The 12739-nt window shown below is 38.7% G+C and overlaps 1 protein-coding gene across 50 annotated transcripts in view; it reads left to right on the forward strand.

The window, feature by feature from the left end:
* The window catches only part of RBFOX1 (RNA binding fox-1 homolog 1), a 2485711-nt gene that overhangs the window by 2364406 nt on the left and 108566 nt on the right, over positions 1-12739 (forward strand). For 45 of the 50 annotated variants that reach the window (XM_077985562.1, XM_077985561.1, XM_077985605.1 and 42 more), the window contains 2 exons: positions 4095-4187; positions 5882-5942. In XM_077985562.1, the coding sequence (XP_077841688.1) occupies positions 4095-4187; positions 5882-5942 (154 nt within the window). The remainder of the gene's footprint in view (positions 1-4094; positions 4188-5881; positions 5943-12739) is intronic. The other 5 variants (XM_077985611.1, XM_077985596.1, XM_077985601.1 and 2 more) reach the window with 1 other exon arrangement.

The raw sequence follows: 12739 nt of genomic DNA on the forward strand, positions 1-12739 counted from the left end.
GCATTAAAGGTAAACACTGGGAAGATGTGTCGTCTGACTCCCCTTCTCTGTACCCCTTTCTTGCAGTCTTGATTTTTTAAGCAGTTACACATCAACATCACACTCAGCCCTATGCCCAGCAAGCCAGGCTCAGAATGTGCTTGTTTTGTTCTCCTTTTTAAGGCAGAGGTAAAAATATTCATCTTTTTAAAAACTGCAAATTTCTGTTTCCTTGAGTTAGAATCCTGACCATGAGGCAGGTCAGAAAAAAACAACCTTAGCACCTGTTCTCAAAAGTTGCCTGACACCTGTGCTTCATAGCAAAGGTTCCCTGCTCATGGAGGGGACCAGGTGAGGGCTTTCTCGTTACATTGCAACCCCCAGGTTAGAATTTTGATAACCTGCTAACCCAGGGAGGCCGTGCCACTTCTTTTCTGGATGGGAGGTAGAATTGTCCAATGGAACAGGTAGGAAAGTCTGTTTGGCATTTTGAGGACTGTCTGGAGCAAGTTCTTTCTGCACCCAACTTAGGCAAATCTCAACTCTAAATGAGGAATACCAAGTAGCCGACAAGAGAGAAAGGAGTTTAGCAGAATATAATGAGAATAATCATAAAAAAAGAATTAATATATTCTCTTCGCTTAAAAAGTGAGAACTTGAGAATAGATCAGGCTATTTCCTTTTTAGTACGTGCCCCCTTCCTTGGGATTCAAAATGTATTTCTCTTTCTGCCTTTGTCTCTCCTAAACACATGATGCTGATTTCAGGGCAGTAGGTTTGCCTTGGGTTCAGACATGAAGCATGAGAGCAAGATTCTGGAGGATAATGTTGGACAGGTGGGTGAGTGTTCAGTCTCACCTGGCTATGTTCTTCCCGGTGCTGTGGTAATAATGACTGCTAGTTCCCATCGGCAGAAATGGCACCACCTCGCTCTCCAGCTACACCAGTGGGGCTATGGATTTTCTTGTCTTGCCTAGAGAGAATATAAATCCAAAGCCCTCGTTTCTCTGATTCCTTTTGGAATCTGTGGTATGGCTATGGTTGCTAGGAAGTTAAGCCCATCAGGGAGGAAGAGAACGTCCCCAAGAAGCCTGGGACATGCGGTTTTTAGCTGCACCTCTACATGTAAGCTCCAAGTAACCGAGTCAAAATCTATAGTCAAGAATCTATAGAAATCAGCAATACAGAATTCACTTATTACAAAGAATGAAAACCTGCTCTTTTTGAGACAGGGTCTTACCCAGGCTGGAGTACAGGGGAACAGTCACAGTTCACTGCAGCCCCAACCTCCCAGGCTCAAGCAAGGAACCTTCCCACCTCAGCCTCCCAAGTAGCTGAGACAATAGGTGTAGGCTGTCACATCAGGCTTTTTTTTTTTTTTTTTTTTTTTTTTTTGGAAGGCAGGGTCTTGCTCTGTCACCCAGGCTGGAGTGCAGGGGTGTGATCACAGCTCACTGCAGCTTCAATCTCCTGGGCTCAGGCTGGGATCACAGGGGCACACCATTACACCCAGCTGATTTTTTCTTTCTTTCTTTTTTTTTTTTTTTTTTTTTTTTTTTTTGGTAGAGATGGGGTTTTGCCATGTTACTCAGCCCAGTCTCAAACTCCTGGGCTCAAGTGCTCCTCCTGCCTTGGCCTCCCAAAGTGCTTGGATTACAGGTGTGAGCCACCATGCCTGGCCCAAAACCTTTTGATGGTTTTGATCACACAGTGAAATGAGAGGTCATGGAAATCAAATTGCTGAGCCACTCATTTTAAGCAAACACATTTCTGGACTCCACTCTGGGATTCTAATCCAGTAGATCCAAAGCAAGGCTCAGGAATCTCAATGTTTAATGTGCTGCCAAGTTCCTTCTGATGTGCAGCTATGTTTGATAGCTACTGGCCAAGAGTTAGAACTGTCAAATTGAGCAAAATCACCCTCAATTCTGTCTTTTTTCCCTTTGAAGAACAATCATTTCCAAACTCTACAGTTAGCAAGTGTATTCATGTACCCAATATGGGCATACTGCATGTAGAAGACTAAGCAAGACCCCTTCTGTTATGGAGCAAGTAATCTTAAATGAATCAGATAATTCAGGCTTATCCTAATCACAGAGCCTCACCATGGGAAAGATTATGGAAGGTAATTTGGTTCAATCCCCTAAAGAAATGTTATTTTTCTCAATACAGTTCACCCTTGAACACGGGTTTGAACTGTGCAGGTTCACTTACACGTGAATTTTTTTCTCCAACCAAAGGCAGTATTCCCAGGATGTGTGACCCGTATATACAGAGGGCGAATTTTGTTCTATACTCACATTCCACGATATACAGAGGGCTGATTTTCTTCTATACTCACGTTCCACAGAGTGACTGTGGGACTTGAGAATCTGGGGCAAGGGTGTCTTGGAACTAATCTGTAGTGGATACTGAGGTACAGCTATCTATAGAATCCTGACAAATAATCATCTACTCTCACTGGAATACATCCACATCCCCTGTCCTCTGCGGCCGATGAGCCTATTCTGACTGTTGAAAAGTTCCCTTAGCCAGCCCATTGGACAACACCTTTTTGTTTTATTATACTTTAAGTTCCAGGGTACATGTGCACAACGTGCAGGTTACATAGGTATACATGTGCCATGTTGGTTTGCTGCACGCATCAACTAGTCATTTACATTAGGCATTTCTCCTAATGCTCTCCCTCCCCCAGCCCCCCACCCCCTGACAGGCCCTGGTGTGTGATGTTCCCCACCCTGTGTCCAATACCTCTTTAGCCTTAAATTTGGAGGTCATTATAGAGATCTAATGTAGGATTGGAAGTTATCACCAGTTGGTTGTAACTACCATGTATTTGTAATTATTGTACATTTCTTTAGTAAAACTGGGTATTACACTGTCCCAACTAAGCTTGGAGCCAACATGGATTATTTGATGCTAAAAGGAGCCCCAACGTATTGCTTGATTTCACCCAGTTTACAGTGAACAATCAGAAAGAGCTGGGGATATTTATGTGGAAATTGTTCAAAAGGTTGGTGTATATTTCTGAACAAGATGTACAAATATTTTTAGGGGCTTTAAAAATAATGTGTCATATTTTCTGTACTTAGGAACAATGTCAGTGAAGACAAAATATGGATTTTGACAATATTGTTTAGCGGGGTTGATTTTTGAGGTTGAAATATTAAAAGCCTATGTACTTGTGGTAAATTAAACGGTATATATGTTATCTATCAGTAAAAGAGGAAGTGGCCAGAATATTATTACAAATTACATTCTATTAACAAAGTTTCTTTGCTACCCGTTGATATGAAAAGTAAATATTGACCTAATGCCAGAACTTTACAATATGGGCACACCTTTCCCTTACTGGTTAATAAAGTAGGATGGAAGGTTGTCAGATTCAAAAGCAAGTATGCAATTTGAAGAGTGGGGAAAGTATGATCACAAATATTGAATTGTTTGTATTAATCAACTGAAGTTAATTTCTATTCATTTCATGTGACTTTTTTGTTTACTAGACCAAAGAGTTTAAGATTTGTTATTAAAAAAGGTCTTTCCTTTTTTAGGCTTTTAACTTTTATTTTTGAGAAGTAAAGGCTGTAGAATTGACAAATTTGAATAACCCTAAAACTGCATGAAGAAGAGATGTTCTTAAAACCACACGGCATGACTCTGTAGGCAATGTTAGAGGATTTTGGCATTCATTGTTGAATTTCGTGCACACGTTTTATTTTATTTTATTTTTAATTTGCATGTCAAAAAAGTGGTTCCCTTTTCTTTTCCTCGTTATTTCATTTTATTCTCTGTGAAGACACTGTAAATTTATTTTGATCTCATTTTCTTTTCGTTAGATTTATTTTCTTCTGTAGTGACATTTAGAAAGGTATTTTTGGTATCCTTCTTTGAATACTTCAGGGGTTACAGCTAACTGGTGACAGAAAAAAATATCTTGTTCACATTTGTCGCTTAATTATTGCACATCTCAGTACTCTTATAATTTCTCTAATTTGCATGTTACAGAACTGAAGCCAGGACAAGAAATAGAAATTAAAGCGAGAGAACATTACCAAGTGGTCGTTGACTGAAATAATAATCTGCATGTTGTTTTCCCTTCTCCCTCCTGCATGCAGGGATTTGGTTTCGTAACTTTCGAAAATAGTGCCGATGCGGACAGGGCGAGGGAGAAATTACACGGCACCGTGGTAGAGGGCCGTAAAATCGAGGTGCATGTTCAAAATATTTTCCTTTTCATCTTTTTTATAAATGTCTGCTTCACGCTCATTCGTTGTTCCAGATGCATCATTGGCGTCTTGTATGTGACCCTATTCCCCCTCATTGTTTATATATATATATATTTTTATATATAAAAAGGAAAACTGGCCTTACTTTTTTTTTAATTTTACTTTATTATGTTACTCTTATTACCACTGAAAGGTGGATGGCAAACGTGAGACAAAAGAAAGGTTAATCGGAAAGGGTTTTTTGTTGTTGTTATTTTCTATGTTTTATAATTAATGGGTGCAATAGGTTCCAAAGAATAGACAGTGTTGCAAACCAAATAAAATACAGAACAGTTTATTTTTCTTTTTCTTTCCACTTCAGGGTTGAAGAGGGATCCACAGTGGTTTGCAAATTAAACCAAATTGGGAAAGCAAAAAAGATTGTATTTTTTGTTTTGTTTTGTTTTGTTTTTTGGAAAAAAAAAATCAGAGGTTTTTACTAAACCTCTGATTTTTTTTTTTAAGAAGCCAGTTTGAATTTCTGTATTCTTTTGATAACAAAGTAAATAACCAAACAGGATTTCCTGTTCAGTATCTGGCCCCTGTTCACTGAAAGCATAAATACCAAAATACTGACACTCAGAGTCTGCTATTTGTGCCACTGGGATCTCCCGCAACATAGCCACAGGGTCATATTTGTTAAATTTTTTTTTTAATACCAGTTACAAATGCTTTAGTCTTTGGAGTAAGATGTTGCATATTTTGCCTTTCATTTTCCCCTTCGACGATAACGCTTAGGCCCCTCACCAAACTCTCAGTAACCATGGTAACTGTATACAAACCCATGCTGGCGATGGTGGTGAATGGTAAGTGGTGAAGTCCATCTGCCGTTTCACGTATTTAGTGCTGATATATCTATATACATATATATACCACGTGAATTTTTTTGACTTGTCGTATTAAGTTTTCTTGATGCTCTATTTTTTTGGATATTGGTACGCCTGTAATTGAGTGTACGTTCTAAGCTAGCCTGGGAGGCACTGACTGGATTGAGTTATGACCGGTGCACATCTTACTCAGATTGTTAACTCCATATTGTGTTAAACAATGCACCCTCTCTTTTATCCTTTTGTTAGCTGTGACTTTAAAGCTTGAATGATTTTGTTAATTCTTGCGATGTAAAAGGCTCTTGTTCCAAGTGTTGAATGCTAGATGTTGCTTTCCTGATGGTTCTTTCCTCTTAAAGTGTTGCACACGGCTAAGACTTGTTTGTCCCTTTTTTTGACATTTATGTTCCCTTGTACCTTGTCTATTCTCTCTTCTCCACTGCATGCTCCTTCATATAAATTTTATTTTATGTTAAAAAAATATTGTTTGTGTTACCATGGAGTACACGCATGCTTTTAAATCTTCAATTATGCAGTATCTTTTAATTTGCTTTTACTGTCTCTTTATTAAACTCTTAATGATATGACATTGCTTTATTGAAATGATTTGTAAGTTAAATGGTTATGAAGTACATGTAATTTTAAAAATGTATGATTTTGTTATGCACCTACTGCCTTTTATAAATTAAAATGCATTTTAGTTTTCAGTTTTCTTTTTTTAATAAGTAATCACGGTCATAATGCATGCAACTAATTGAATTGGGAGCTGGCCCTAGAATATGTGCTTATTTGAGTTTTCTATGTACATAGGTAAATAATGCCACAGCACGTGTAATGACAAATAAAAAGACCGTCAACCCTTATACAAATGGTAAGTAGAGATTGGCCTTTTATAAGAAATTCTCTCTAACTGTTCAAGTAATTTAACCAGAGATTCCATTACAACAAGCTGTGTTTGCTGGGCATTGACACTGTTTTTACTACTGACCTGCTGCTACAGTGAACCACCTACATCAATAAGATTATTTTCACAACAAAGGCAAATGAAGTATTCAGGTTAAGTGTGTATGCCCTTTTTCCCTTCTTTCTAGAATAACTCTTGTTTGGGATTGAGATACAGCAATTATTTGGAAATTAGTTTGAGAATTTAATTGGTTATTACAGTAAGTTGAGGGGAGAATTGGAGGTTTAGTTTGTTTGCTTTTCAACACCATCTCCTCGTTGATTAGTAATCATTCCTGGAGGTGCAATCACATGATTTATTCTGTCTTTGAGTCTTCTCCAGAAAGATTAGGCATTTGAAGTGGTTTGGAGGATACCTCATGTCTGAATTCCACAGGGTTATCAGAACGTGTGAGTGAGTTATTTGTTCCTCTCTGGGCTGCTCAGTGTTATTTTGGGCTAGTTGAGAATGTTGCTGTGTATTGCAGATCCCATCAGGACAATGCAATTTCTGTTCCTATCAATAAAACTTCTGAAAACTCCTAAAAAGCATTCACATATGAGTCATTAAAAAATGTTCAAACATTTTGATTCCTTAATTCTTCTCAAAATAAGTGTCTCTTAAGATATATGGGGGAGAAACCTGCCACTATGTTAATCACATACTTAATTGTACCAAAAATTAAAGCAATTAAGTTGAAGTATAGACACAGGGTAGAATATTATGCCCATTAAAATGAGCAGGATACAGACCATAAAGGGTCTCATAATTAAAAAATTAAAATAAATGTTTATAGCATAACTTTAGATGAATGATAACGTGCCAAAATGCTAATTGTTGTGTTAAATTGTGAGACTGACATTTTTTCTTTGATTGTTTATGAAAATAATGTAACTTTATTACATCAAAAGGAGATATATGGAATTTTATACTTCTAAGGTTTTAATTGGACAAGGAGATAGACTTTTTAAAAGTAAAAAAAAAAAATTAAAAGCAACATTAAAGACAAGTCAAATATATTTTAAACAACTCCATTGCCACCCTGGTTTCCTACCTCCCCATCACAGGAAGCCACAATTACAGATTGCTGTCTAGTTTTATTTTGTGTATTCGTGCCTATGCACATAATAGGTGTTCATTTGTAGTATTCACAGTATTGTATATTTTTATGTGAATAATATGATACAGCTGATAATTGGGTTTTTATAAATCTATATAGAGTTCTTTCAATATATACAGATTAGACTAATTCATTTCAGTGGTTACATAATATTACACAAAACAGATAAATGGGTTCAATAAGAACTAAATACTGATTGTTAGATCATTGTTTTGTTTTATTGTGATTAGCAATGTATTGTCACTTGGTAGTTTTGTTTTTCCTGTTTCTTTGCCAGTGACTACCAATTTGACAGTCAGTTTGCTCTTAATTTTAAAAGGGGCATCATTAAACAGGGATATACCATCTATGTAATAGGGCTCTAAGTTGAAAGACCAGAAGAATTGCTTATTCTGCTGACCATTTTTCTCAGCTTTAGCAACCAAGACATGCCCTTAAATGGTATAGACTATCTTCGCACCAGACTTTGATTTGTGTGCCATACAGCCTTTCTACTTGGGTAAAAGCAGTGACTCTGAAGCTTGCTAGATTTAAAACATGGTGACATCAACGTGACGGTTGGGCATAGTCTTTAATTAAGAAGTTGCACAGTTGCCCAGGCACATGCGAGCCTGTATATGACTAGCTGCTCACGTGTGCCGAGTGAGAAACTAGAGCAAGAAAAGCCAAATATTATTCCATAAGCCATGTGCATGTATATTTATTTTAAAAGAGTTATTGATCAATTTTATGCCCAGGGACTGAAAACTAGTCCTGTAGGATTTTTTAAACACAATTCAAAGCCCGTTTATAAATAAGTAGCCTTTCTGGAATATGAGGTATGCATTATGTGAGGCATTTTAAGTGCGCTAGACACAAATGAAGTCCTGTAAAGAGGACATGATTATCCCTACTTTAGAGATGCAACATTGAGGCTAGAGAAGATGAAGTAATAAAGCAATTTTTTTTTCTTTTTTGAGACAGGGTCTCACTTTTTCACCCAGGCTGGAGGGCAGTGGCACAATCTTGGCTCACTGCAACCTCTGCCTCCCAGGCTCAAGCAACCCTCCCTGGTAGCTGGGATTACAGCCACGTGCCACAATGCCCAGCTAGTTTTTTACTTTTTATAGAGATGAAGTTTCACGATGTTGCCCAGGCTAGTCTCGAACTCCTGAGCTCAAGCAATCTGCCTGTGTCGGCCTCCAATAATGCTAGGATTATAGGCATGAGCCACCACTTCTGGCCTAGCATTTTCTTTTTATTATGAAGTAACAGAATCTTGTGACCCTGCCTGCGTGTGTGTATCAGGCATCACTTTCCCTTTGTCTTCTTGTAGAAATGCACTCAAGTGGCAACCCACTACAATAGTAAAAATATTGCTAAATGTGCAACCTCGTGTTCCTGCCAGATGTTGCCTTGCACATCCCATGTCCCATTCCAGGTAGCCATGCACTCAGTTTCCAGGATTAAGTCAGTCATACAGGTCTCTCATCCATGTACCTGCAAAAGGGAACTCAGAATTGTTCCTGTCACACATACTGAGTATGGCACCTAAGGAGTTGATGGATAGACACAGTAGAATTTATTTAAAACAAATGTCAATTCTAATTATATAAAGACTGTGGCTTCTGTAGTGGAGATTATGGAGAACTTTGGTATTCAAAGAAAAGTAGTCCCAAGTTTCAACTCATGAGTATCTCCACTACAAATAAATTCCCTTAAGTGGCAATACAATATTACTGATAAAATATAGGGCCCTCCCAAATCCTTAATAGGCAGGAGGATAGTTATGGCAAAAGAGGGTAAGTCAAGACCAATAAAGTCACATTGAAATGAGAAAATTAAGCCATTGGTGAGGTTCACTCATTAGCTTCATATTTCATTCTTGCAAAGCATAGAAACTGTACTTCAGCAAAATTATAAATTACTAGAGCTATCAAAGTTTCAGGTCATCTCCAGGTGATGAAATATAGTTATCGATGCCAGCATCACATTCATACATTACCTCAATCACATATCCAGAAAAAGTTTTAGCAGCTGCAAAGTTTCCAGTGATAAAAAAGACTGAATTCTAAATGTGATGGGATACCTGTCAGAGAGGTGTATGGTTCGTAACATAGAGGGGGTGGATACTATTCTCAGGATATTTAAACAATGACATAAGGAAAAGCTGTAGAATGAGCTGTAGGCTTCTGGATGTTCTATTGAAAGGTTCCCCAAAGAGGGAATTGGACTATTTCTCTATTGCTATTTCTCCTAAGGACACCTACCCACGTGGAGGAGTTGGGGTTTGCTGTATTCTTTGGGGATCAGATGTTCGATCTGCATTACAAGATCGAGAGCTGAATTCACAAGGATTTCCTGGATACTGGGGAAGCATGGGTGCTAGACATGGCTTTTTCATTTTCTTAGAGATGTTAGGAAGGATGAAAATGGGGCAAACATATCCAAGACTCCGGAGAGAGGTAGACTTCGTTGCCAGTATCAGTTCTGCCATTCACTGGCTGTTGAATCGTAGGCAAGTTGTTTAAACTCTCCATGTGCCAGCTCTCTAGTGGGAACCAAACAAATGATGGGAACTACATCATAGTTCTTTGTGATAATTACGAGAGATCAAGTACTCAACACAATGCTAGGCATGCAAAGCGCCCTAAAAGATTTTTTTTACTACTATTTATAGCCCAGTAGTATTTGATTACACAGTCTCAATATTAAATCATATTATTCCTTTATTGTCATGGACAGTTGAATTCCCTGATAGATACTAGTTTAAGGATCAATTCTTCAGATGCTAAAAGGGGCTGAACAGGTAAAAGAGAGAGTCTTTGAAAAACTCAGTCTTTTGGGACTGGCTATTGTTTCCTTACTGAAGTAAAGCAAAATATTTATCTACAAGGAAAAATCAACAGCACTACCACCACAAAGTAACAATAAAAGATCTCAAACATTTGATCTCCCCATCAGGCTCACGATGGGGAGCAGTGGCACATGTGACTAAGTGGGGAGTTAAATGCAGTAGCCCCTGGCCACCTCTAATAAGTCTGTCTATGAGGGATTCTCAGCTTAAAGTTACCATTTGTACCAATGTTTCAAGAGAAATAGAAATCCCGTATTTTAGATGGAATTTAAATGTTGGCAATAAATACACGCCATTAAAGAATACTGAGTGAACCCAAACAAAACACGTTTGTACCCAACGCACACCTCGCTTCTTTTTGTTTGGTATTTTAGAGTTGTCTCCTGTACCGTGTCAGCTGCCAGGTCTCTGGCATCCTTAGTATATATCTTAAGGAAGCACTGACAGGCAGTTTTTGTAACTCCTATAGTGTACATAAGGATGCTCTCTGGAATGCGTTCCTTTGATATGTAACCCAGCAAAGCCTTAGAGAAAGCCTGTGCCCATGTTTTTTGTGTGCACATTCAGACTTGGTCTTTTAACACCCAATGCAGTCATAGGTAACATAGTTAATATAGATCGTAGCCAGCATCTTTTAGAAATGCTGACACTTGACCTGTGACAAGCTAAATTTGGGGAGGGGAGTGCCAATTCGGATATAGCCCCTTGAGTCCCGGCCACAGAGGGGTCTAAACTGCTTGTGTGTCTGATAGAGCCAGACCCCAAGACGTCTGGTCTCTGCTCCATTGCCTTGTTGCAGGGCTGGAGGGGCCCTGGGAGGCTGGGACCAGTGGGCCTTATCCGCTGTTCTCCTTTTGTTGTAAGCCTCATTGTTCAGTTTAATGTCCTTGATCAAAATCTCTGAATTTGCAAGGCCTGGGGACATACACAAACTGCCTAAGAAATTAAAAATGGGATCATTTTGTTCATCTTCCTGACAGTGCAAGCTCTTATCTCCAGCAGGGTTATCCCAAGGGTCTCTTTCAGGTACGAGGAGTCGTCACAGGGAATGTGGGACTATTTGCATGTGATTTGCATGCATTTACATAAGCCCACATGAGCTCTGAGTGGAGGTGATTTTCAAAGGCTGGATTCTAGACCAAATGGACATAACAGACATTTACAGAATACCTTATCCAGCAGCTGCAGAGTACATCTTCTCATCAACACATGGAACATTTCCAGGGTAAGCCACATGTCAGGCCAAACAAGTCTCAATAAATTAAAAAAAAATTTAAACTGTATCAAGTATTTTCTTAGACCATAATAGAATAAAACTAGAAATCAATAGCAAGAGGAACTTTGGAAACTGTACAAATACTTGGAAATTCAACAGTGTGCTCCTGAATGTCCACTGGGTCAGTGAAGGAATTTTAAAATTTTCTGATAGAAATTAAAATGGAAACATGACACGCCAAAGTCTATGGGATACAGCAAAAGCAGTGCTAATCAAAAAGTGTATAGCAATAAATGCGTACATCAAAAAAGTAATTCAACTAAGCAACCGGGACAACAGTCATCCCTAACAGGCTTCTTTATTTAATATATAGCCCTATGTGAAGCAGGTCCTTGAAGATTGGAAGGAGACATAATCAGAGCCAAAAAAAAAAATTAGTCTCTTAGGAAAAAACTCTATATTCCTTTATTTACAGAAAAACCAAGTAAATACTTATGGAATGCTTACTTTGCCAAACAATGTTTTAGGTGCTGGAGATTCATGTTGGATAGCAGTCTTGCCTGCTTGACTTAATTTTGATGAGGGAGAATGGTTATAAAAGACGATTAAGAGCAAGCAAAGAAAGAAGTTAAATCCAGATAGCATTAACGGCAATGCAGAAAATAAAACTGGGAATGGAATCATGGAATCCAAGAGTAACTCTAAGAGGAGGTAGGAAAGTGACATTAACTGGCATGTTCTGAAAAGACTCCAGAGCCCTAAATAACATCAAGTCGACTTTGTGAAGAACTGGAGTTCTCCAAGGATAAGGAGAAGTGGATACAAAGAGACTTTGATATACGGTGATCTTGGGGGGTTTTATAAAGATGAAAATGGCCAGTATCACTGTAGCTGGGAGAGAAGGGGACAGGGAAACAAAGGGAAATGGTACCAAAGTGGTACCAAATAGTTTGGTTAATAGTCAGTGTGTGCTTTTTGACAAAGGTAGGACATGTGTGCTGATCTTAAGTTGGGAAGGAGCTATTGAATTCCGAGTAGCAGGATGACAAAGCTGATGTTCTTTTTAAAAATTGCTTTGGTCACTATGACCAGAATGGACATGGGGGAAGGAGGAGGAAGAAGAGATGGTGAGAATTGGGGCATTTCTGCTGTTGGACCTCTCCAAGCAGAGATGGGAATGCCTTGGTCTGTAGTGGTGGCAATGGAGAAGGAGGGAAGAACTTTTCAAGTTTTAACCAACAGAATTTTCTAATGGATTGCACATGGGGTATGAGGGTAAGAGAGGAATCAAGGAAGTATTGATGAAGAATTTTATTTTGAGCAACCAAGTAGATGGAGATGCCATTTGCTGAAGGGAGAAAGACTTGCTGAGTAACAGGTTTCATGAGTAGAGGGAGAAGAGGGAGACTAGAAGTTGGGTTTTCACGTGCATTGTCGAGTTCAGAAAGGACTTTGGTTTCCTACAGTGGGAGTGGGGTAGCCTTGTTTAGAAGGGATCAAGGATGGGAAGAAGGTTGACATCTGCACTCATGTTCCCATAATGACCGGAGCAT

The sequence above is a fragment of the Macaca mulatta genome, chromosome 20 (genome assembly GCF_049350105.2).
Source record: "Macaca mulatta isolate MMU2019108-1 chromosome 20, T2T-MMU8v2.0, whole genome shotgun sequence".
In the NCBI taxonomy this organism is placed as follows: Eukaryota; Metazoa; Chordata; class Mammalia; order Primates; family Cercopithecidae; genus Macaca; species Macaca mulatta.